This window comes from Tachysurus fulvidraco, chromosome 9, assembly GCF_022655615.1.
Source record: "Tachysurus fulvidraco isolate hzauxx_2018 chromosome 9, HZAU_PFXX_2.0, whole genome shotgun sequence".
In the NCBI taxonomy this organism is placed as follows: Eukaryota; Metazoa; Chordata; class Actinopteri; order Siluriformes; family Bagridae; genus Tachysurus; species Tachysurus fulvidraco.
In genome coordinates, this window is record NC_062526.1 from 16,992,875 (window position 1) to 17,017,485 (window position 24,611).

At 40.7% G+C, this 24,611-nt stretch overlaps 1 protein-coding gene across 6 annotated transcripts; it reads right to left on the reverse strand.

Moving 5' to 3' along the window:
• On the reverse strand, positions 1 to 23,715 carry sgsm1a (small G protein signaling modulator 1a). 6 transcript variants are annotated; one of them, XR_003439636.2, is made up of 25 exons: positions 23,415 to 23,668; positions 18,600 to 18,675; positions 15,332 to 15,494; positions 14,790 to 14,942; positions 14,434 to 14,501; positions 13,628 to 13,773; positions 12,052 to 12,189; positions 11,340 to 11,464; positions 10,561 to 10,628; positions 9,866 to 10,029; positions 9,358 to 9,487; positions 9,028 to 9,151; positions 8,167 to 8,231; positions 7,858 to 8,003; positions 6,712 to 6,840; positions 6,329 to 6,514; positions 6,061 to 6,129; positions 4,235 to 5,380; positions 3,768 to 3,892; positions 3,508 to 3,590; positions 3,321 to 3,430; positions 3,141 to 3,237; positions 2,529 to 2,696; positions 2,122 to 2,428; positions 1 to 1,564 (listed from the first exon to the last, which is right to left on the reverse strand). XR_003439636.2 is itself a non-coding variant. In XM_027139918.2 (25 exons), the coding sequence occupies exons 2-25, from the start codon at positions 23,487 to 23,489 to the stop codon at positions 2,340 to 2,342; spliced, it is 3,843 nt and encodes a 1,280-aa protein (XP_026995719.1). In that variant the 5' UTR covers positions 23,490 to 23,517; positions 23,604 to 23,715; the 3' UTR covers positions 1 to 2,339. The 6 variants fall into 6 exon arrangements, 5 of the variants coding, with proteins under 5 accessions (XP_026995719.1, XP_026995730.1, XP_026995739.1 ...); XM_027139918.2 differs by having other exon boundaries at positions 1 to 2,428; positions 23,415 to 23,517; positions 23,604 to 23,715; XM_027139929.2 differs by having other exon boundaries at positions 1 to 2,428; positions 9,034 to 9,151.
• Between the last annotated feature and the right edge of the window lie 896 nt (positions 23,716 to 24,611).

Here is a 24,611-nt window from a genome sequence, read left to right on the forward strand (position 1 = left end):
TTTAGAGGCAGATATATCGTTTAATCGTAAACCACAATTGTACAAGTGCGAGTGCTACAAACAAAAGCCAAGACAAAATTGAATGCATTGAGGAAGAAAATAAATAAGTAAACAGCTAAAAGCAAGACATACAAATAATACATTTATTTAGCCAGCTTTCACAAATTTTCCACTGATATCCAAAGCAACATGACAAAGCGCAAGTTCATAGAGGAGAATAATCTTCAGGCGAACACACTGCTTTAAAGAACAGTTGATGGAATACACTGCACATACTGCACTGGTCAAAATAATCTTAGTTTGTTTGGATTCTGTTCAGGTCCAGGAACATGGCCAGCAAAAAGATTTACTACAACTCACCCTGCAGAAACAACAGATTCCTGCTGATCTATTTGAAAGATTTTGTCTGATAACAATATTGAACTAAAAGTACTTTGGTGTTTTATTTTTTATTTTTTTTTTAATTTTTTTATAAGTCCACTATCTGGACAAAACTCACAGCATAATGGATACAGACTTCTGAAACTCTGTCCCTGACAGGCGTTTCTTTGTGATCCAGGTCCTGAACTGATAAAAGGCAGAGGGCTGATGTAAAATTGTTGCCCTAAACCTGGACTCAAACAGCACCAATGGAGCATACAGACTAGCAGAAACACAGTTAAGGCCACACTGTAAATGGTAAGTTTACTTCAGAATGCAAAAATAAATAAGACGACCTTTGAATATAGTTTCTCTGCTTTAACATATTTCCATTCAGAACAAAAACACAATCTCTAACATTATGGTTCATAATATATTAATATCTCTCTATATAATAAATATAGAATATAGATTTGTCCTTATGCACAAATAAGCTGTTTTCTTTTTTTGTTACAGCCACAGTAAAGTGAAACCCATGGAAGTGGACATGCAGAACCTTGCGCAAGTATTCACACACACTGTAATGTAAAACTGGACGAGATTTAATGGGGATTAAATGTTAGAGACCAACACAAAATAACCTATAATATTGAGGTGAGGGGAAATAGGCAATACAGTTTACAAAATGATTAGCAAGAATAAATATAAAGAAACACTGAAACATGATTGTGGTAGCATCATGCTCTTGTTTGCTTATTTGATGAATTGGAGGGCTTCATCCACTCAGAGATTTAATCTCTCGTCACAAAATGATTTGAGTGCTAATGACATATTTTCTTTAGATATATTGAGGTCACTTGACACTTTTGATCTGCAGGCAATTCAACTTCGTTCAACTAAAAAGGTGGTAAATGGCTGCACTAGAACAAACTTACAGGGTTCACGTGAACCGAGGTGACAACAGTATTGATTTTGCAGCCCTTAATTGGGGGTAAATACTTGTGCAAGGCACTGTAGATAACTGATGCCCTACATTAAAAATAGATGAAATATCTGCTGCAGTGTTTTAAAGAACATGATTCTGAAAGATGTTTCACAACATTGCACACAAACCTGCATGTAATAAAATGCAGCGCTAGATTTCATCACTCCTGAAGGTAAAGTACTGATCTGGCTGGAGGGAGATCTGAATGAGAACACGTTTCTGTAACACAGTGTTGAGACGGTGTTAAAATACGAGCTACTCAGCTTGTAAAAACTCGGCAGAGGATCAAACAGAACCTTGAAAAAGCAGCAACCTACGTAAATATCAATATAATGCCATGTTACTGAACATACACACAAGCTGGAAACAGACGTGCAGCTGTGTTTATATAATTCCACTGACCAGAAGAGGATAAAAACTTTACTGACTTGGAATATGTGACTCGTGGAGTGTAATCGATGCCTGGAAGTATCGGGTCTTTAAATGCTATCAACGTGTAATCTCTCATTTCCATTAGATTAATACATTGGAATGTAAGACACCAATGGTGCAGTGGGTAGAATTGTGGGCTCACAGTTTCAGGGTCTCCAGACTGATCCTGAGCTGTGTGTATGTGTGTGTATGTGTGTGTGTGTGATCGTGTGTGTAGTTTTGCCTGCGTCCACGTGGCTTCCCTTTAGAATTTATGTGTTTCACCTTGATGCAGGTATGTACACGGACTCTGCTAAATTGCCCCCCAGGTGTGAATGTGTGTATAGTGCCACAGGTGTATGCACCTTTTGTGCCCAGTGTTCCAAGGATAGACTCCATCTTCTGGCCCAGACTAGGATACAGTGTTTGTTAAAGATGATCGAATGGAATAGCAGCATTGGCTTTATAAAGAGAACTACAGTTATTCAGAGGTTCTCTCGGCTGTTTTCCTGTTGGGCTTCATGCAGCAAACTCTAATGGCATATTTTGGCATGGAGACAATGGAGGGGGTGTTTATTCAGCATTACTTGTTTTCAATGAGCATCTGCACTTTGCAAACAAGCTCTCGAGCAAGCTCCAGGATTTGCTTAACGTTATGATGTTCGGCCATTTCTAAAAGAAAAAACACAATTAAAGACTTTAAAAATGCACCACTTTCTTAAAAAAAGTTTCAGTGGGTTTCAAAATCATGGTTCTAACTTTGTTGTGTTACCATTGAAAAATTTGATGATGTCGGTGAAGTCCATGTTGTTCTCCAGAATGATGTCTCTGTAGATCTCAACGAGGGCTAGGGCAATGAACAGGACAAACTGGCTAGAGGACACTTGCTTAGCTGCCCAAATGCTCTCCCACACTGCAAACACGTCATCATACACCAGCTCTGAAAACAGATAAACGAAACACCAAGGAGTCACATTCAAAAAGTTTAACATTTGTAAAAGTTTCTGTCTATAATAAGGCTTCTATCTGTTCTCATGCCGTAATAACCTCATTCATTTGGTTTCTTTGTTTCTAGCGACCCCTGTAGAACGCAAGTGGAATTTTCTGGAATGAAAAATGATCACCACCATGGGGCGGTTTTTCTGTTTACTGTCTTTGTTCCACCACTAAATTCAAGCTTATTTATAAAGTCTTATTTATAAATTTACTAATCTCCTTGTTAAACTCACAAAATTGACTCAAACTCACACTCATGACTCAAACAGAGAGGCCACTGCTGGCAAACTCTCGCATTGTAAGCTATCGGTTCTCAGTATTCCTTCGGCATCCAAAAATGCAGTCATGCTCTCATATTTGAACTGGGATTTGCTGCATTTTTTGTTACCTCGTTTAAAGTCAAGGAGGAACCAGCGGTAGCAGAAGTAGAAGTGGGTGTAGTCACCGTTCTGGTGCATTAGCTCAAAGAGCTCTGAGTCCAGGATCTGCAGAGATGAAGAGCTTGACATAGAAAATGAATCTAGCACAAAATAAAGGCTAAATGTTGTGTCTGTAATCACAGTTTCACCTGAATGAGGGATCTCATGTTGGCAAAGTGAGCATCCATCGCACCACCATGAGGAAAGTTCTGATTCATTCTCTTCATCAGTTCGGTGAAACAGCTAAAGGCCAGAGCCTCTGAATAACCAACAATAACATGGAAAATTAAAATACAACAAAGTTTCCCAAACATTTTAAAAATCATACAAACTCACCGTCATCGAGAATGACCAACAGAGGAGCCAGAAGGTCACACATCCCCTGCACATAGCCGATCTCTAGATGCTGCCAGATGTAACTATGGACGGAATGTAAACATAAGTCATTTCAATAAATCAGTAGAACGAAACAAACTATGAACGAACTGCAGATTGATTTAATCTGAACCGCTTGCGCAGTGTTGTGACAATATTTGCTACAAAAATGGATTGCAAATGACCCTGAGATTTACCATGGAATAAATGGTAAACCCCACCTGCACATGATGTTGCGAAGTTTCTTCAGGTTAGCCGGGGTGAAGTACCAGTAGTTCCTGTCGCACCTTTGCACGTCCTTGTCGATACGATGCAGGTTCAGAGTGTACAAATCCAAGAGCTCCTGCTGCAAAAACCAAACAGGCCACATGTACAAGTAAAGTAATGTATAACTTTCAAACATCTGAATCAAAACACAGGTTATTCTGCTATTAAACATATATTTATCTGTTTACTATTAGTTTAAATTTATGTTAAACATTCCTTAAACAAATTCCTTAAACAAGTCCCAAGCTGTTACTATGCAAATAATAATATCTTAATATAAAGCTGGGATTGAAGAATTCATCAGCTTTAGTATAAACTAATGTATTAATCTGTTTTAATTTGTCTTAGATGAAACAAATGAAGGCTCTATTTAAAATATTTTTGTGTGTCACACATCTATACCAATAAATAAAATGTGTACCGAGTAAGTGGTTCCTGTGGAGGGAACTGGAGTGGTAGTGGTGTTCTTCTCACTGGTCACAGCATGGGATTCAAACTGAGGGTAAAGAGTCTCCATTTCAGGCAGAAGTGCCTCTCTGCCTTTCTGAACACCCACGAGACGGGCCACAGGGATCTCCTCCATTTCAATGGCTGAAGGTGACTCGTCTGAGTCAGTGGCAGGAGTCTCTTTGCTCATTTCACGCGTGCTGAAGGCTTCAAACACAACAGGAACCACAATCTCCTTTACCACAGGAGCACTCGGCATCGTGACCTTCCTCCTGACCGCCTCCGGCTGACCTTTCCCCTTAACCAGACTTGAACTGGGAGCCTCAGTTGCTCTCTGAGCTTCATAAGACATTGGTCTTGAATCATTTTCTTTCTCAGATGGCTCTGCTTTGGTTTTTTGGATTTTCTGAGTTTCCTCAGTCTTTATGGTGGCAGAAGTATTCAATATTTTACTGAATGTAGTCTTTAAAACTCCTGGACTGTATCTGGTGTCAGAGCCTTTAATTTGCTCTCTACTTACACACTCTCCTTTTAAAACAGACACTAGTAATCCAGACTTCTCTTGTTTAGTTCCTCCTGCCTCATCTGACACTTCTGTCTTTCTTCTTTTGTCATCTACTTTGGTGTATTTTCTCACCTGATGAACAATACCTTCAAAACCCTCACCAGTTTCAGCGTGTTCATCTACCTTCACCTCATTGCTCTTCTTAGACACCACTTGTTGCATAGTTTCTTTCACAGTATCCATGTCTTCCATTTCTGCCTTTTCACTCTCACCTCCTGTAGGGTCTATGACCGTTTTCTCCATCTTTTCGGTTTTGTATCCATCCTTCTTGTTATCCTGCATGACACTCTCCTGGGTGGAAGTTTTCATGCTCATCTCCTGCAGGCCGCTGTCTTCTGTGCTGGGGGAGTCTGACATGCCTGAGGTGACAGAGTAGTTTCTGGAAGAGGGATGACCCGAGTCTGAGCCGTTGGAGACTTTGGGGAGGAGTTTGACTTCATTGCCTTTGGGCTCGGCATCAATCTGATCGACCTCGTCCACTGACTCAAACACCTGGAGAAAGAAGCCAAAGGGAAGCCAACTACTCCAGGGGAAGGGGCTTTGGGGAGTGAAGAACTAGCAGGGACAGTGTGGGGATGGGGGAACACCTGTTTAGACATAACACTGTAGCAAAACATATGCACAATCCAGCTTTTAGCCCAACATTATATTTTACATAATGATGAGCTGTGTTCAGAGATGAGTTTTGCAAGTGTAGTGAAGACTCGATACTAAATCAGTAGTCAGCCCTCAAACATACCCACAGATGTAACCACAATATGTCAAGCAGAAATGTATGGTATGGGCTGTGACTCAAAAAAAAAAAAGTATGTTATGTAATATTATTAACGAATATATTTTTTAAAATTAAGTAAAAGTGAACTGTCAAAGTATCAGATGAGTGCTCGATCAGCTTATCATTCAGAAGGTTTTGAAGTGTGTGAATCAATTAACAAAAATATTGGTTGTTTTAATAATATGACAAGGCTATTTAGCAAATAAAAAAAGACAGCCTGTATCTTATGCACACATTACAATTTCACTATCTTGATTTGGTGTCTCATGGCCACGTTAAAACTGTTAGATGACGCATGAGCAATATGCCATAACATTTTGATGCTGTATTTCTAGTGGATGGTACAAAATAAAAGGATGTGCTTAAAGGATAAAGAGCTATGTAATAGGCTGTATTTTATAAGAAGAGGTGAAGCCATGCACTACCTCTGTGTGAGTCAATTGAATATTATATGACTTACCTGTGTACTGCTACTGGAGTCACTCTGCAGGCCAGCTCTCTGCCTCTCTGAACTGCAGCTCTGAGATGACTACAGATGGACAATGAATAAAAAGTACAAAAAGGCATGATGTGGAATGAATAAAGAGAAATTGGTGAATGTAGGAATACACAGCAGAGAGTGTAAAGCAGTGTGTGGCCACCAGGTGTCAGTTTTATACCAGGAATTAAATCCAATCACTGAATGATATGGGTGATGTTCCTGTGTGTTACAGTGGATAAATGTGTACCTCGTTGCTGATGGACGACTCATGCTGCACTGCGCTCGGAACACTGTTGCCATCCATACTGGCCATAGACGAGCACTTGGCCAAGGCCACGGCATGCTGCTCTTTTTCCCTTTGCCGCACGATGGCCTCGCAGCCCAGCCACTCATTCATCGTCCTCTCGTAGCAGGCTCGTATCTGCTCGTCTACCTGCAGGGTTCAACGGTCACACAAGAAATAAAGGGGTGACAGATTTTATTGCTGGCCTTATTCAGACCATCTGTTCAAGCTAATCGAAATCTACATTAGCAGGTGCAGGGTCATCAAGTATAATTGAGCCTGCTGTGCTAAGCCCTGCCACGTCTGACAACAGCACAAGGACGTTTGTCACAGATCCAGACACTGACCTCCTTCCTTTCGTTCTCTGACATCGTAAACTGGTAGTGACCCAGCAGGAAGGGCCAGACCTCCTTACGTAGAGAGGGTTCAATTCCTCCAAAATACACTAACCGCCAGAGCTCCTGCTCATCATATGCCTTTACACAGGAACACAGTGGAGAAAAGGTCACAGTAATTAAATAAATATATATTTATTCAAATTCAGTGTATCTATTTGTATAGCGTTTTTAACAATTCCCATTTTCTTAAAGCAGACATATACATATACATGCACACGCAAACATTTATACTCATATACATGCACACAAACACATTTATACACATACAGTATACATGCACACAAACACATTTATATGCATTCACACACATTATATATATATATATATATATATATATATTTTTTTTTTTGATGGGTAAACAAATCCCAATCTGCACTATGGCCATAAATTTGCACTGTTTGGAACACTCATTAAAATGACATGTGGTGTTTAGTGACAGTACTCTGAGTCCCAAAGGCTCTGCATTAATCATTCTGCACATATTGTGCGTGTGTGTGACTAATCATGGTGATGTGCTCAAAGGTGATAAATATGCGTAGGAATGCCGTCCACACTGCGTATGCTGACCTGGGATCAGTTTCATGATGCAGTGACTGTGGGCCTTGTCAATATGTGCATGTGTTTTAAGCAGTGAGTGTGTTTAGGTGAATGCATTGGAATCAGCATGTGTCTGAGTGTGAAAGGCTGGAGAGAAATTAGACCACAGCACAGCTGAATTCTGGTTCAGAAGGTGTTGATTAAATTTGTATAACAGAAGTGCAGTTGCAGATCACAGGTCTATTTTAATGCTGCATGTTTAAATGCCGTGTATTGTTCTGTAAGGAGATGTTAATAGAAGGAGACTCCAGTGTCAGTAGAATGACTGATTTCATGGACGTTCCCTGAAATACTAAATATAACTCTAAATGGAAAAAAGTCAAATGTGTCATTCTAAATTAACACAATATTTTAGCAACTATAAAACACAGGACATGTCGTTATAGGAAATAAATCAACATTTTTACTGATTATTTTATTGAAACAGTAGAACAAATGTCTATACAAAAATGTGTGTACAATGTATGTGTGCTTATAAGTGTGTGTGCATGGAAATACATTGCAGTCCTGCAGGAACTTGTGCCACACTGGTGTAGTGAGACCTCTGGATGCGTCGCACGGCACATCAGGCATTACGATGCTGTGATTGACGAGAGCGGAGAGGTGTGTGCGCACTGTGGACAGGTGACGGCAATACGCCAACCCTAAACAACAACAACACTTGTTAGCATCTCCTTTCAGCTAGTGGATTTAGAGTGAATAATGCCAAATATGTAAACCTACATTATATCAGGGTAATGAACACTATTTCAAAACTTATATGAAAAACATGTATCAAAAAAATATACGCAGTTGGTTCACACATACAGCCATAGAACGCTCTGGAGATGATCTGATACTTCATGTTGTCACACAGCAGCTTCAGAGGAGCTCTGCAGAAAAGATGACATCATCGGTACACAGTATTAGACAAGCTGGCCCATCGGGGATATCGGAATCAATATCTTCAAGTGGACTGTTCCTGAATACAAATATGTGAAAAATGCGCTAATTCTCCACTAGAGGGCAATAGAAAATTGAGCAATAAAATAAAGCAGAAAACTCAGCTATGTAAAAATTCAAAAGATAGATATTTGACACTTGTAACTGATTCTCTTTCCAAATTGGACACGGATTTCTGAGTTTTCCGGGGGGAAAAAAGCCCTTGTGTGTCTTGTCTAAGACAAATGGAATAGTGGTGTCTTTCATTTGTTCCAAGCTCACAGCAACGCTGAAAGATTAAACATCCACATCAGTATCAGACTCATCATGCTGAAAAATACAACCATTTGCAAAGGCAAAATGAGAACAGATAAAATAGATGATCAGTTGTTGAGGGCTGAACAAACAACAGTCGGTTTTGAATTGAGACTCCAGTGATGCAGCTGTTAAATCTCTCTTTGTGATTGCTGATGAAAACCATAGCCTGATGGTGAAACTGTGTGCTACACAGAGCACCATGCTTTTGTTAACTTGTTACAGAACTTTTTTATTTAAACAAATATATGTATTTTTTCAGGCGTTTGTGGTGAAAGTGGATATTACTATTAAATTGTCACTAAAACGTGACACACCCTGACAAACTAATTCTAACCTGCACCCTTATCCCTAACCCTAAAACCTAACCCATTATCCTACCCCCAAACCCTTAACCCTGAGGCCTAAACTTTATCTACACACCAACTTCACCTGTACCTCTCGTGGTTGAAGCTGTTTCGAGATACTCCATCGTAGAAACTGGCCTGAGAACATGAGGACTTCCTCTGCGTTGGTGGCCACATGTTTACTCCCTGCTCCATCGGTTCTGAGCTAGCTGGAACACACACGATCAACACCTAACTGACAGGAAGCTAGACCATTTACCCATCATGCCCTTACAGCATTAAAAAAATATATTGTGCAGCTATAAAGCACAGGTTTTTACACTGATTAATATTAATTAAAAATTAACTATGTTCATAGTGGTATTTTCACAGGAGTGAAAGTAAATTTATATTCCTTAATTCCAGACACACACACCGAGCTCATGCTGGCTATTGGGGAAGAAAATGCGGAAAACGTAATCGGTGGCTTCGTCCTCCTCCTTATCTGAGACAGATTCCACTGATCCCTGAGTTCCTCTTTTCTTCAGCTTAGGAAACACTTTACCCTAGAGAAAGACACACACACACATACACACACATACACACACACACATACACACACATACACACACATACACACACACACACTCAGCAGGATGTTCTGGAAGCAGCATGCAACAAAATGAATCATCTTGAAAGTGTAATGAATTTAATAAAGAATAAAAAGCCAGAGGCATTAATTATCCTGCCGTGTCTATCTGCTAAACTGTGACGGCGTGAGACAGTAACATCTTCCCTCCTACAGAGAACAGGGACAGTTACACTCGGCTGGAGTTCTAGCTACAGACAGATGTGCCACTGTCAAGACTGGAAGCCCTGAATGCTTTTCTGCTGTGCTGATTTTTAGCTAAATAAAAGGAACAAGGATTTTTCCCACAGCTGACCTTGTCTCTTTGGGACCACAGCGGCGGGTCGAGCTGACCGTGTGGCAGCAGCCCATTCTCCAAACATGACAGGAACTGCAGGAGATGACCACCTTGTGGGAAACGTAGAGGAGGCCTCTGGATGCCATCCTGGTTTACCAGAACTATGGTGCCCCCGCTGTCCACTGAAACACACACACACACTATCCATCAGCACCCACATCGCACAACCACGCGCAAATCCTTTACAATTGAAGCCACTGCTTCAATCAAACTGAGTGAAATGAACTCCAGAGAAACTCTGCAGCTGATGACAGAATCTGAAACACAATCCAGCTCTGAAAAATGTTATTAATCAGCTCCTGGTCATCTTCAGGACAGAGATTAGGTTTTGTTCTTTGTCAGTAAAATGTAAAGATGGACATTTTTACACGGTTCACAGTTTTAGTGCTCATCTCACACTAAAGGAATTGTGCTCTGCACATCCTCTTCCTGCAGGCATTGTGTATGTGTGTCTGTGTGTGTGTACAGTGATGAATGAGGATGTAGAAGTGTGACTCAGGGGGTTTAATTAAACCCACGCTGCGGTTTATTTCATATCTGAATCTGCTAATACAATACACTTCACAGTAATTGGGTTTGAAGATGCCACAACGTCCTTAAGCTAGAAACGCAAGCAAGTCACTCTAATGAAATTTTTAAACGGTGCAACGTACCCTGCTGATGACAGTGCAAATACACAATCTCCTCCAGGCGTATAGTCATGGCATAGTCCCAATACACACTGCAACACAAAAAACACACACACGTGTGAGATAACACGCCATGCTGTTGAGCATCAGAGAGCAGTAATTAGGATCAGACAATTAGCATATTCATGGCATCACTTAACAACATGAGCTCCTTAGAGAAAATAGAACTAGAGCTGAGCTAGGAGGAAAATAAATTGTGTGATTGTGTGTCTGTGTAGAGTGTAATCTCACCTACTATCTGTGAAAATGACAGAAGTTTTAATAAATGCCACGTTTTATTTTTGTTTGTTTTCTTTTGCAAGAGAAAACACTGAAAACACTTTTGTTTGCTTCCTAGCTGGTTTGACATCCCTGAGAAATGAGTTTAATCTCTCAGCACAAGCCTCAGGCTTGCAAGCACACTGACTTTCATAAACATAATAAAAAACAACAAGATGAATGAAGGATAATTATAATTAAGTCTGCTTTAATGAATAAAAGAAAAATAAGTAGTAATCATCACCTAAACTTTTATTAACAATTCTAATTTTATTAACATGTGTGCTGATATATTCACCTTGATTTCATGTGATCAGCTAGTGTTGTGAATGAACACTGATATCTAAACAGCAAGTCATTAGCTAGCATAGCTTTGCTGTGTTGCTTGAGTCAGTTTGCTGTTGGAAAGCACATTCCTATAAAACGATGTTGAACATTCATCTCATATCATCTCCTGACCCCTCTCATGGAGACGAAGGCTCTACCTTCTCTCGTATTCCAGATCTCCCACAGAGCCGTTCATCAGCTGATTTGGTGTCCACTTCAGCGCCATGGTGTCTGCTGTCTGGTGCAGAGACAGGTATCCTGGGATCGCCTCCATGTCGTCTCTCTGTACAAACAGCAACAAGCTGCCATGTCATGAAACACCAAAATTCTTCAGCAGCAAAAGATATAAAGATCTAACAGAAGTGGTTTATTTTCCTATAACAGCATGTCTCCTGGTATTTGATTCCTTCTATATTGATTGTTACATTTTTTTTATCAATTAAAGTGTATTGTGTACATTGTGTTTTAGTCACAAGTATTTTATATATTTCATGGAACGTCCAAGAAACAACACACACATCATCCAGAGTTATAACTTACATTATAGCAGTTACTATTGCATTATAGCAGTTACTACAATTTGACATTTTTATCATTATAAAATAACCATCTATGCAGAGTATCTACTATGCAACATGTTCCTATATGTGCAATCTTATCCACAAAGGGCCGGTGTGGGTGCAGGTTTTCATTCCAACCAAGCAGAAGCCACAAGATTGGACAGCGCTGCTATATGTTGACTTTTACAATGTATTTAGAAATTGTGTTATAATAAGTGTGCATGAGTGTGTATGTGTGTGTGTGTGTGTGTGTGTGTGTGTGTGTGTGTGTGTGTGTGTGTGTGTGTGTGAGTGTATCTGTGTTTGTTACCGGCTGTACGAGCACATTGTTCTTGCCAAACAGAAGGGTGGCTCTGGAGTTTTGGTGCAGAGACTCCACATAGTCTCTTGCTGACGGGGACGGAGACGGACGCTCGTCAATACTGCTGCTGGAGTGTCTCTTCTGGATCTTAAAACACACCCACACACACACACATACACACAGTCCATAGTTTAAAATATACTGTATAGTGTGACTTTACTCTGACCGTTACAAGGTGCTGATACTGGTGAATCTCTCCATACTGGTGACATAAATGCTAAATATACATCTCACTGAAAACCTCAACATGTCAGTAATTAGTCACCTTTCAATCTGTTATTAGTAAAGCAACATATGTACATGTCCCTGTGTTTGAGCTGTTACTATAGAAACAAGTACTTATAAGATCTACAGGATTAATATAAACCTGTGATTTGCAGCTGCACTACTGTCAGCGCTGCTGTTAGACAAAATTAATCAACACCTTTTGACCAATTCGAGTCCAGCAATCAGAAGCACTGTGTTGTAATTATTCAAGCACTGAATGAAAGTTATATAATTTACATCATTCATAATTTACAGTCAGAACACACACACACACACACACACACACACACACACACACACACACACACACACACACACACCTTTTGTCACAATTGAGAATGACTCAGCATTAGAGAGGAAGAGAGAGAGAGGGAGAGGGCCAGAAATGATGTCTCAATCAGCATTTGCTCAGAATTTGCCCATGGCCATTCGTTCCTTATGGGTGTGGCCTGTCCTGTATCTTTTCACTTCTGATGAAAAGCAGCAGTTGCTCAATATTAATTTAGCTGCTTAAATATAAATCAAATAAATCAAAACAATCTAACTGAACTAGCTCCACATTCTCACCTACGATGTCTGCTTCTTCCTTAAAAGTTTATATTCTTTATATTTTGACAGGATAAAATAGAACCATGGGTATATAATTTTTAGTCATAATATTGGTCAGTGGAAACAATTGAGCTTTGTTGTTTCTCTGGAAAATCTCCTCTCTCATGTCTCTTATGTCACAGTATCACTTTGTTTCTTGCTGCTGTTGATGAAATCGCTTCTCTGTGCCTGTGGTGTTGTGGAAAAAAATGGAGACGGACTTTACTGAAACGGACAGTCTGCCAGACCGTGACCTTATCAGCTGCTTGCATGTCACTCAGCACCGTACTCGATTTAATTATTAGCCTGTGTTTGCCTTTTTTTCTTCACATGCTTTCAGACCTGTTTAAATAAAGCAGGAGTGGAAGGAGCACCAATCTAATTTGGGTAGTGTGTGTGTGTGTGTGTGTGTGTGTGTGTGTGTGTGTGTGTGTGTGTTAACAAGAAATAAGAAGACAAACAAAACCCCAAAATTTCTTCCCAGGCAGATCAAACCAATCTTTACAAAACAAGCATAATATTGAGTCTGAGTGTTGTTACTGCTTCCACACTCACCGGGGTGTTAGTTATGTGTACAGTACAGTGTGTTGTGTATTTTCAATTGTGTAGAGCGTTTGAGGTGCTAGGTGGGAGTGTGTTAGCTGGAGAGTGTGTGTGTAACATCACTCACACACAGCGCAGGTCTCTTAGTGGGTGAGTCCTGCCTGTAGTGTGCACTGTGAATCCTGTGTCTCTGCACCAACTCATCTGCTGAGGGATCTGTCCAGAAATGATCAGCTGTCTTCATCTTAGTGTATTCCAGTGCACACGGACCCACTGAGAGAGAGAGAGAGAGAGAGAGAGAGAGAGAGAGAGAGAGAGAGAGAGAGAGAAGGTGGTGTAGAGAAAGAGACAAATAAGATATGCTGGGAGAGAGGGAGAGAAACCGATGATAGGGATGAATGGCGAGAGGAAGTGGAACAGATTGAACAGACAGACGGGTGAGAGATGAAAGCAAGAGAGATAGAAAGAAAAAATGGATAGGCAGATGAGAAAAAGTCAGAAAAAAATGACGGAGAGATGATGGAGAGATAGAAAAAAAAGAAACCAAGCAGAAGAGATGGACAGAATGACAAGGGTGAAAGAGAAAATGAACAAAAGACAGGCAGAATGAGATGAAGATGGAGGGAAATATAAAAATATAAAAACTAAGAAAGATGAAATAATGGGGAAAATAAGAAAGAGAGACAGCCAAGGAGAGAACACAGGAAGACAGAAAGTGAGGGAGACCAGTGAAGGGGGAAAAACAGATGGGAAAGAGAATGATGGAGGGAAAGACCAGATGAAAGAGAGCGAGAGAGGGTGGGGGGTTAATAATTGGACAGAATAACAGATGAAGAGAAGGAGGGAGAGACACAGTGAGTGTGTACCTAACAGTGACACAGATGGAAAGATGGAGGGAGAGACAGATGGCGAGATAGAGGAAGAGAAACACACCTAACAGAGAGGCGAGAATAGGGCCGTCCACCGGGTCCATGAGCACCGCCTCCTTTTCATAATACTTACTGAAATTATCACAACATCATTATCAGCAGGTATGACCACTACAATCCATCACTTCATCCATCCATCAATCCATCCATCCATCATGTCATCCATCCATCCTTAACTCCAGTTACCATTCTACTTCCATGTTTCTTCAAAGCTTTTTAAGTCTAATTCCTTTTCTTTCTCTTTGTCGCTTTATCTGTCTTTGTGTATCTGTCTGCCTATCTCGCGCTCTCTGCTTCAGCACTTTCATTTCTACACCTAATCATCTAATATCTTTTCCTCTATCTCTCTCTATCCATCACCTGCTGTTCTCCACCAGGTACAGGACGATCTTGTCGAGGACTTTCTCGATGAGAGCTGTGCGGATCCACAGGTGCCGAACAGCTTGGGGTGAGAGGCCGGGGATTCGAGGAGGAAACTTACGAGACGTCTCACTGTACGAGCCCACCTGAGCTCTTACACACACACACACACACAGAGGTAGAATAAATACAGAGATGTGTGTGTGTGTGTGAGTGTATGTGTGTGTGTGAGTGTATGTGTGTGAGTGTATGTGTGTGTGAGTGTATGTGTGTGTGAGTGTATCTGTGTGTGAGTGTATCTGTGTGTGAGTGTATGTGTGTGTGTGAGTGTATGTGTGTGGGTGTATGTGTGTGTGTGTGTGAGTGTATGTGTGTGTGTGAGTGTATGTGTGTGTGAGTGAGTGTGTATGAGTGTATGTGTGGGTGTGTGTGAGTGTGTGTGAGTGTATGTGTGTGTGTGAGTGTGAGTGTGTGTGAGTGTATGTGTGTGTGTGTGAGTGTATGTGTGTGTGTGAGTGTATGTGTGTGTGTGTGCCTCTCACTTGCTCTCCAGCAGTTGCTCCAGTTCCTGAGCTTTGCGGCAGAGCTGCTCGGCCGGAGCAAAACTCTTCCCCACTTTAGTGAACAGAGCTGCGACTTTGTTGCTGCGCAAAAACCCAGCAGCTCTCCGCTTCAGGCCATGTAGCATACACGCCTCCACAGCAGCTGCAGACACACACAGACACACACAGACAGAGCAAGAGAGAAAGGATTATTGTGTAAGAAAAATGTCAGCTGGCATTTCAAAGGAGAAGGTCTAAAGGTGAGTGGTCAATTACCTATACACACACACACATACACACACACACACACTCACACACGTACGAACGCATGCATGCACGCATACTAACAAACACACAATATACATTGCATGCATTTGATCAGCACATGAGCCCACTGAACTACACTCTCACAACGAGTCCTACGTGGCAGAGTATGTATGTGTGTGTGGCTGTTGACTCTAAGGTCGGGTGGGGGGTGGATGGGGGGTTGTGCATGTGTAACCATGGTGACCACCTCCGACAGAGTGCACTCAGTGAATTATTTTCATCATCATTGCTCTCCATCTCAGTCTCGTCAGTGTGTGTGTGTGTCTGTGTGTATGTGTGCCCGCATGTGTGTGTGTGTTCTCCCAGAAATGCTACCTTTACTTTCTTTCTCCCTATCTCTGTCTGGTTATGTCTGTATCCCCGTTCTTCATTCCATCATCATCTTCTCTTCATCCCCTTATCCCCTTATCCTCCTCCACTTTATCCCCTCAGATTCAACCTGTTTTCTTCTCTTCACCTCCCCATTTGTTACTGTCTTCGTCCCTTTTTCCAGGTAATTTGTAAATGTGAGAAAGAACATTAATACAGGAGATAAGTGAAGTAACACACACACACACACACACACACACACACACACACACACAGCTTGCAGGGTCATATACCATCTGTAGCCTCTACTGCACCTGCACAAACACACACAAACACACACAACAGATGGCACCTTTTACAGTGTCTTCTTATTATGTTATTTCTGTCTGCTATATTTCATGTGTGTGTGTGTGTGTGTGTGTGTGTGTGTGTGTGTGTGTGTGTGTGTGTGTGTGTGTGTGTGTAAGAGAAAATGCTGTGTCTAACAGATGCATTACTGTAATAGAGAGCATTCCTCATTATGTCCACTGCAATTACACACTCGTCACAGACTGATTCACAAAAACACATGTAGCTATTCATCTTAATGAAACTGGCTGTACTTTCTCAGTGGGAGGGGCATGAGCTTTCTCCCCTGTCTATTACAGCAGCATTAACCAATCATGTGCATCTCTGTGTATGTTAAAAAAAAGGAGTAGGAAAGAAAATATATAAGAATGAGTGATAGATGAGATGAGATGAGTGATAGAATCAGATGAGATGTAGACAACACAAGGCATCAAGAGAGAAAGAGTTTGAGAGTGGGGAAAGAGGATGAGTACGATGGAGAAGGGAGTTAGTAAGATAGAGACAACAAAATCTCATCAGCTGTAATATCTACAGGAATAGGAAATGACACTGTGTGTGTGTGTGTGTGTGTGGTGAGTAGGGCTGCTTATTAAAAACGCAGTGCTAATGGCTGTCCCACCCAGTGTAACCATGGCAACGAAGCAGAACAGCAATGGCGGAAGTGGAGAAGACACTCTGTGTGTGTATGTGTGTGTGTATGCATGTGTGAGACAGAGACAAAGACTATGTCTGCTCCTGATGCTGTGTGAGATTCTGAGAGTAAAATTTGACAGAAATTGTGTTACTATTTTGTGTTTTTTTACAGAAAGACTAATGGAGGGGGAAAAAGATGGAAAGAACAAGAAGAGAAAAAGATAAAGTGTGTGAAAGAGAATGGAATAAAGAATAGTAGAGTGACTAGAGAAGAAATGACTATAGAGTGTGGATAGAGAAGAATGATAACAGAATAAAAGGAGTGTGGGGGGGGTGTATGCTGGCATCAATATGACGAAACACAAATGGAGCACAAATAAAGGAACATGGGAAACAGAGGTAAGGAGGAAAGTAGGTATGAGAAGGAATGAATAAAGGAAGGGTTTAGATAGTTTAGATAGAGGAGAGAAAAGAGAGAAGAAAGAAAAGAGAGGAGAAGAAAGAAAAGAGGAAAAAACAGTAACAAAAGAAGAAAGGAAATGAAATCCAGAAATAAAGAGAAAGAACAGATGAGAGATACAGAAACAGAGGAAGGGAGCATGAAATCAGTGAAGAATAAACACACACGCACGCGCACACGTGCACACACGCACACACACAAGTTCAGTTCTCTTGCTGTGGACAGAAATCCTTCTCAGACATTTATCAGTGTTAAAGGTGATAAATTCATCACTACTGGAAGCAAATCCTTATTTAATGTGCCTGAAATTATTTTCATGCTCTGTAATCCCTGTGCTAATGCGAGTGCCGCTTACACACACACACACACACACACACACACACACACACGCACACAAAATGCTTCATTTAAACCTGTGTGTAGGAGTTAACCCGACATAACACTTGCTCCAAAACGTACGTGTCGTGACAGACTTGTTGACAGATCTCCCACTGCACATGTGTCAAGCAGCAGTTACAGTATAAGCAGGTGTGTGTGTGTGTGTGTGTGTGTGTGTGTGTGTGTGTGTGTGTGTGTGTGTGTGTGTGAGAATGAGCGAGAGAGAGAGAGAGAGAGAGAGAGAAAGAGAGAGAAGACTCATTGAAAACCAAATGTGTAAACCTGCAATTATTTTCACACACACACACACACACAAAAACACACACACAAAAACACACACAGCTAATTTAATCTAAAGCCCCCCCCCCCGCCCCAGCCCCCCCCCGACTTTTCCCTGGTACTCGATGTGACGGATGCTAATTCACACTTTCCTCTGAAACTCCTTTCATCACTGGTGAATCTGGTGGGAGGAGAGAGACAACTCAGAAAGAAACAGAGAGAGACAGAAAGAGAGAGAGAGACAGAGAGAGGGGAAGAGACATTGTGCCCCTTTGATCACATCATCATGCCACTTCCTGAATTTATTATTAAGCTCCAAGTCATCAAAAGACCTGAACTCTGGTTGAGACTGAGAAAGTGTTGAAAATGTTAAAAACAGAAAAAGAAACTTTCTGCTTCAGCAGTACTCTCATCTCGGTCTCTCTGTAACCGTGGTTGTATTTTTTTACATTTGTGTTAAACAGTTGTATGCAGACCTAAGCAGAGTGTATTAGGAAAATCCATGTTTACTGTGAAATAAGTGTTTCTGCTCACCACAGAAGGAGACGATGTGACTGCTGTCTTCATGCACAAACTTCCGTGTGACTGCTTCCTCCATGATCTGCTTAACCTGTGAAGACAAACACACAGAGGGATTTATTTACATAAGTGCTTTGTGTCCTTCAGAAACATCCTCAACATCCTCCTGCTAGGTCAAAGAACACCATTAAAATAAAACCCTGTATGGGAGGTTAGTCTAAGAGCAAATCAGGAAATCAACACTAGTGTAAGTGCTGAGTGAAAAGGTCAGGGTTTGGTTGTTTAGTGTTTATCAATACAAAATGGTATACAGATGATGAGATTTCCTCTAGAATTATGCATGGTAGGTTGATTGGCATCTCTAGAAAATTGTCCGTAGTGTGTGATTGCGTGAGTGAATGAGTGTGTGTGCCCTGTGATGGGTTGGCACTCCGTCCAGGGTGTATCCTGCCTTGATGCCCGATGTCGCCTGAGATAAGCACAGGCTCCCCGTGACCCGAGAAGTTCGGATTAGCGGTAGAAAATGAATGAATGAATGAATTCTCCTGAAAGGTTGAGAAATGAGGTTATACCCTCTGATTTACTTTCTAAGCCCCTAGACTGAGAAGCACTTTCAAGGGAAAATACTTGGAGGATTTCAGAGTGCAGGGTTCATTTATTGATCTTTAGAAGTTCGAGATGTTTGATCCTGCTGAGTGCAAAATTAGACCTCATAGCTCTGAGCGTGGACCTACTACTAAGTAAAAAATAGCATGGATGAATCACTGCTAGTGTGAAAACAGTGAATGACGGGAGCTCTGCGAACAAAACCACCCTTAAAAAATCTCAAGTAGAAAAGGAAGGTAACTTTAACATATCATGTTTCGCAGAGAATTGCTCTATTATTTCGATTAAAAAAACAGTTTCAACTACACAAGAGAAACAGACGGATCGATGTGGAGTACAGGCGAAGACCACTAAAGCTAGGTTTAAACACAAAAACCAACAAGGCAAGGCTTACAGCTGAGCGTGTTTCACTCTGCTATAAGAAGCTGTGTAGAGGGAATCGACCATCAGATTGATTTTTCCTTCCTGAATCAGAACATCGATCCTGTTCGAGCTACAAAACAGTGAGTAAAACACCCTGTGGTCCATGATACATCAAGAATCTGACTAGGAGAAAGCGCTTAATGTCCAGAAAGCTATTAATGTTCAGGTCAGTAACAAGAACCAACACTTCAGGTTCAATAAAAACATAAAATTAAAAAAATCAGGAACGTGTCTTGACATCTTTACCTAGATGTACTCAGAGGACCAAAATGAAGCAGCGCACAGATCAGGAGGGACTTTAAAAATCCAGAGGTAAGCAAAGGACAAAGGTTCCACGTGTGCAGGAAGGTCATCACCATGGGCAACAAGAGTGAGTCATCGTCACTTAGTTATCTTCTTACACAGTGTAACTAAAGCGTCACAATGGGCGGCGGTGATGAAGATGGCTAAAGGGTGTTTGAGTTAAGACTTTACAGTGCAACAAAGGACAGACTCCAACAGCTCGGGAGCAAAGCTGACTGGACGTGCTGTTCGTTTTAATGGTCTCCAGTGGGGTGAATGCAAAGCAATATAATACTGACAAATCAGAGATCTTGCACTGATGTTCCACAGGAGGGATGTGAGCACACTCCAAACAAGTGCACGATAATCTCTAAACTCACAATCAATCACTACACCATGAACTACATCCAATCTCATCCTGGAAAACTCGTTAGCTCTCCACTCTAAAGCTGAGACCTAAGAATGAGTGGGTTATCGTTTCTGGCTAATAAAAAAGAAATGGAGCCTCATTAACAGTATAAGGCACTATAATTGGCACTTCTACTCACTTGGCACAGGTTTTTTCCCCAAATGTAACTTACAAGTGAGAGAAAATCAAATCTACGATCCCAGCATGGAGAACTGCATAACCGTGGCTGCTTGACTGAGTCCAAAACAGCAGCACATGAAACCATTATCACGCTTTGTTTAAACACAGACGGGTGTTTCCTGAGGAGCGATGGATTTTAAAACATGAAATTCGTCAGTGGAGTGTAATTTAGACTGTTTATCTGGGTGAGTGAGAGAGAGAGAGAGAGAGAGAGAGAGAGAGAGAGAGAGAGAGAGAGAGAGAGAGAGAGAGAGAGAGAGATAAAGAGATGCCAAGAGATGAATATTCAGCTGAATGTCGAGTAATTACACCATTTACACACTATTCACTTACACATTAAACAGAAAAGCTCACTGCTGCGGCAAGACACTCTTTCCAACACACTCTTTCACCTTAGAATAAAATCTTGGAATAAATGATGACACAGATGGTAAGTTTCAGACATGTGCTGGTATTAAACTTCATTTGATGATAACAGTGTGTGTTCGATGTGTCATGATTTGGTTGTAGCTCTTCTTCACCAGTAAAACAACCGACCCAGAGAGGCAAACACACAAGTTGTGCTTTAGTAACCAAAGGCTCAATTCACACACATTGAGATGAAGATCTGTTCACATATGGGCATTTCAGTCACTCACAAAAAGCTAACACCTGAAGTCCATTCTTGGAAAGTTTCCACTTTAAAGACGCCAGTCTCCTATTTTTTGGAGGAAGTGGAAATTAGAGAAGAAAAAAATGGACAGATGCTGATCAGTTTGCTTTAGAAATACACATGAATGTCTCAGTATGACAGATTTTACACACACACACGCGCACACACACACTCAAATCTCTGAAGGGCAGATGTTTTGATGAGCTTCTGAATGTCTTTGAATATGAATACCCACTTTTAGATTTTGAGATACCATGCACACACACACACACACACACACACACACACACACACACACACACACAAACACACACACTCAGAGCAAATGAGTCACTATAAAGCTGTTTCTAAAGAACTCACCATAAAAATTCAAACAAGTAACGGATAATAAAATAACAATAAACAAGTATTAAAGTAATACATCATTAATAATTCATTGGTAATTACTTTAATCAGGTATTAACGTGCAGGCCTGTATTAGATCTGCAATTATTGGACCAGACTTCGATCAGACAACATGGCAAGGAATCATCATAGATATTATTTATATCAGGATTAGAATTTGTATTGCACAGAAGAGCTAGAAACTAAACTAACAGCTGATTAACACTACTAATGATTATGCCACGCTTTGGATTTTTTTTTTTTCACGTTTTTAGATTAAATTGATTGGTGTTAGGTAAATGGGTTTAGTAAGTAGAACAGCTATAAAATAGACAAAGATTAGACTGCTGAGTTTAGACTAAGTATTTATTTAGAGTAGATGGTCTAAAAAATGGTCTGAAAACTAGAATAAATAAACTAACAACTGATTAGAACCAACTACAATCATACCAGACCAGAGAATAGACCAGTTAGATCAGATTAGAGCAATTTTCCATTTAACATTGATGACAATGTGTACTGAGTGGAGCTGCTCTAAGAGTAATGACAAATTAGGGCCAGTTTAAAACAGGTACTGACATCTGATGAGTCATTCACTTAATGGTAAAAACTGATTAGAATATGTATTGGGTAGAGCAGTTACTCTAACAAATTATTGGATTCAGCTATTGATTATGGCTAAATCATATATTATATTCATACATTGACTGAAAACGGACCGATTTTGGCCATGATTTGGTCGTCTGAGACAAATTTTGAAAATCCTAAAATATTTCCAGAATCCCATGGTAAAATCTGGCTGTTGTGATTAGTTTTTTCCTCTGATGAACCAAGAACCAAAAGGAGCGCCGACCCGGATGACGTACTTAGCGCGACAACTTCAAACCCACTCAGGGAAGATGTCAAAACGAGTCAGGTGGACAGAACAGCAGGAGAGAATGTGGGTCTGAACGTGTCACAGATTGATGACGTAAAACCCCGGAAAAGTCTTCTGGTTTGTGTCTTGACTGTTGTACTATCTGACATGATGACAACTGAGATCCTACAGTGTGACATGGGGATCATAAGCATACAGTCTGACAAGCAACAATCACGAAAGATTATAAAGAATCGCATTACCCCGGATTATAAATCCGTTACCCCGGTTAGATTAGAATATGCTGAATAGAATATGTATTGAGTAGACCAGCTATAAATCAGACTAATGACTGATTATCCCAGGCATTGTGATTAGACTAACTATTGATTAGATTACATATGTTATGAATTTAGGCTCATTGGATAAAACAAAACAGCTAATGATTAGTTTAGGTATTGATTAGTCGATTTTATCGAACACATACGGTATTGATTAGACAAAACATTAATTAGGTTTGGTTACTTAATGGATAAAGCATTGAATCTAGTTTGTAACTGATCAGAATAACACATACAGATCAGACAAGATACTTAATAGAACATTTGATACAAACAAAAAAGATAGACACTAGATACTAATGTAAGGTGTGTGTATGTGAGATGTGGTGCACTGATTAGACATAAAGCATAATCACTGTGTGTTTATAGCTCAGTGAGATGGTAAATTTCATCCTGAACAGAGTGTTACAGCAGTTCTCTCCTTAGTGTGTGTGTGTGTGTGTGTGTGTGTGTGTGTGTGTGTGTGTGTGTGTGTGTGTGTTTGTGTGCAGAACGTGCACATGACAAAGATTAGAATTGACTTATTTGAACCACGAATGTGTTGCTAAATGACACCCTATAGGACACTAATGAGTCCAAAACACAAGGCGTAAACCTCTGTTATTTAACACCCTGTGTAGTAAAGACTGAGTCGTCTTGTGACACATTTATTTGTTTGTTTGCTTATTTATTCATTTTCCTTTCCACGCGCACTCACCTCCTTCTTCACGTTACGGAGCAGCCGCTGACGTGTCTCGGCTTCGGATACCGAGGAAAACCGTTGAAATGACATGACGCCGAATAATTAAACGGCAGTTAAACTTAGAGAAGAAAAAACAGAAGCGCACTTTTCGGTGAAAACTGAATTCTACAGTAGCTTCTTACGACGAGATGATTTCCTCCTCACCTGTCGTCGCGGTTGCCATGGCTCCGGTGGCTCGAGCCCAGCTGCGCTCGCGACTCCCGGATATACGGAGAGGACAGAGCAAGGCTCAAGGGGATGGGGCGCTTGTTAGATAGGCCACGCCTTTTAAAGAGAGAGCAGCACAGATAATGTAACTGAGGGAATTTCTATTATATATTTAGTTTGTTCAGTGTTATTTTAATACAACAATTTAACAAACGATAATAACAGCAACAACAATAATAATAATACCTAATTACATTGACATCATTTGGCAGACACCCTTATCCAGAGCGACTTACATTATCAGATTTTTTTATACAGCTGAGCAATTAAGGGTCAAGTGCCTTGCTCAGGGGCCCAACAGTGGCAGCTTGGTGGACCTGGGATTGGACTCACAACGTTCCGATTGGTAGACCAACACCTTAACCACCAGGCTACCACATGCCCCTAGGACAGAGTAATGCACAGGCTGGCTTTGGCTTAAACCTTGAGGTATATTGGCCATTAAGAAACAAATTCAGCTGATGTGTTGAAATTAATGAAGCTGAAATTAATAACTGTTACTGAATAGTATATTGCAGCAAATGTCCAAAAGCATAACAGAGCACAATGACCAAGATCTATTAAAGAAAATGGACTATGTTCATTGGATACTAGCTGCAGCTGGTAAAGACATCAGCCAAGCTAAACGTGACTGTGCTTCACAATCATCTCACCTTAAGATGAGACAGAAGAGCCGATACTTCAACCACCCAGAACATCAATACCTATCACCAGCACCTGGAATTAACTGTGACCTTACCTGTTCCTACAGAGAGAACACAACATACTGCAGATCTCTCTTCCTATAGCTTGGTCCCTGCATGCTGGGATGAAATTGATGAACATATGAATGACACACTGGTGACAGTGATCTTCAGTGTTCACTCACATTATACCAGCCTCATTAAGGTCTTCTCTATGAGAAATACAAGAAAATGAAATCTTTAAGCACATTAATGTTATATA

Bases quoted from the DNA above. Each gene is read 5' to 3' on its own strand.
- sgsm1a (XM_027139918.2), bottom strand. From the start codon at position 23,489: ATGTCATTTCAACGGTTTTCCTCGGTATCCGAAGCCGAGACACGTCAG. The intron at 14,943-15,331 runs GTGAGAGGCACA...TGTGTGTGTAAG, and splicing joins GAGCAACTGCTGGAGAGCAA to AGCTCAGGTGGGCTCGTACA. The intron at 9,152-9,357 runs GTGTGTGTGTCT...TGTGTGTTCCAG, and splicing joins CAATAGCCAGCATGAGCTCG to CTAGCTCAGAACCGATGGAG.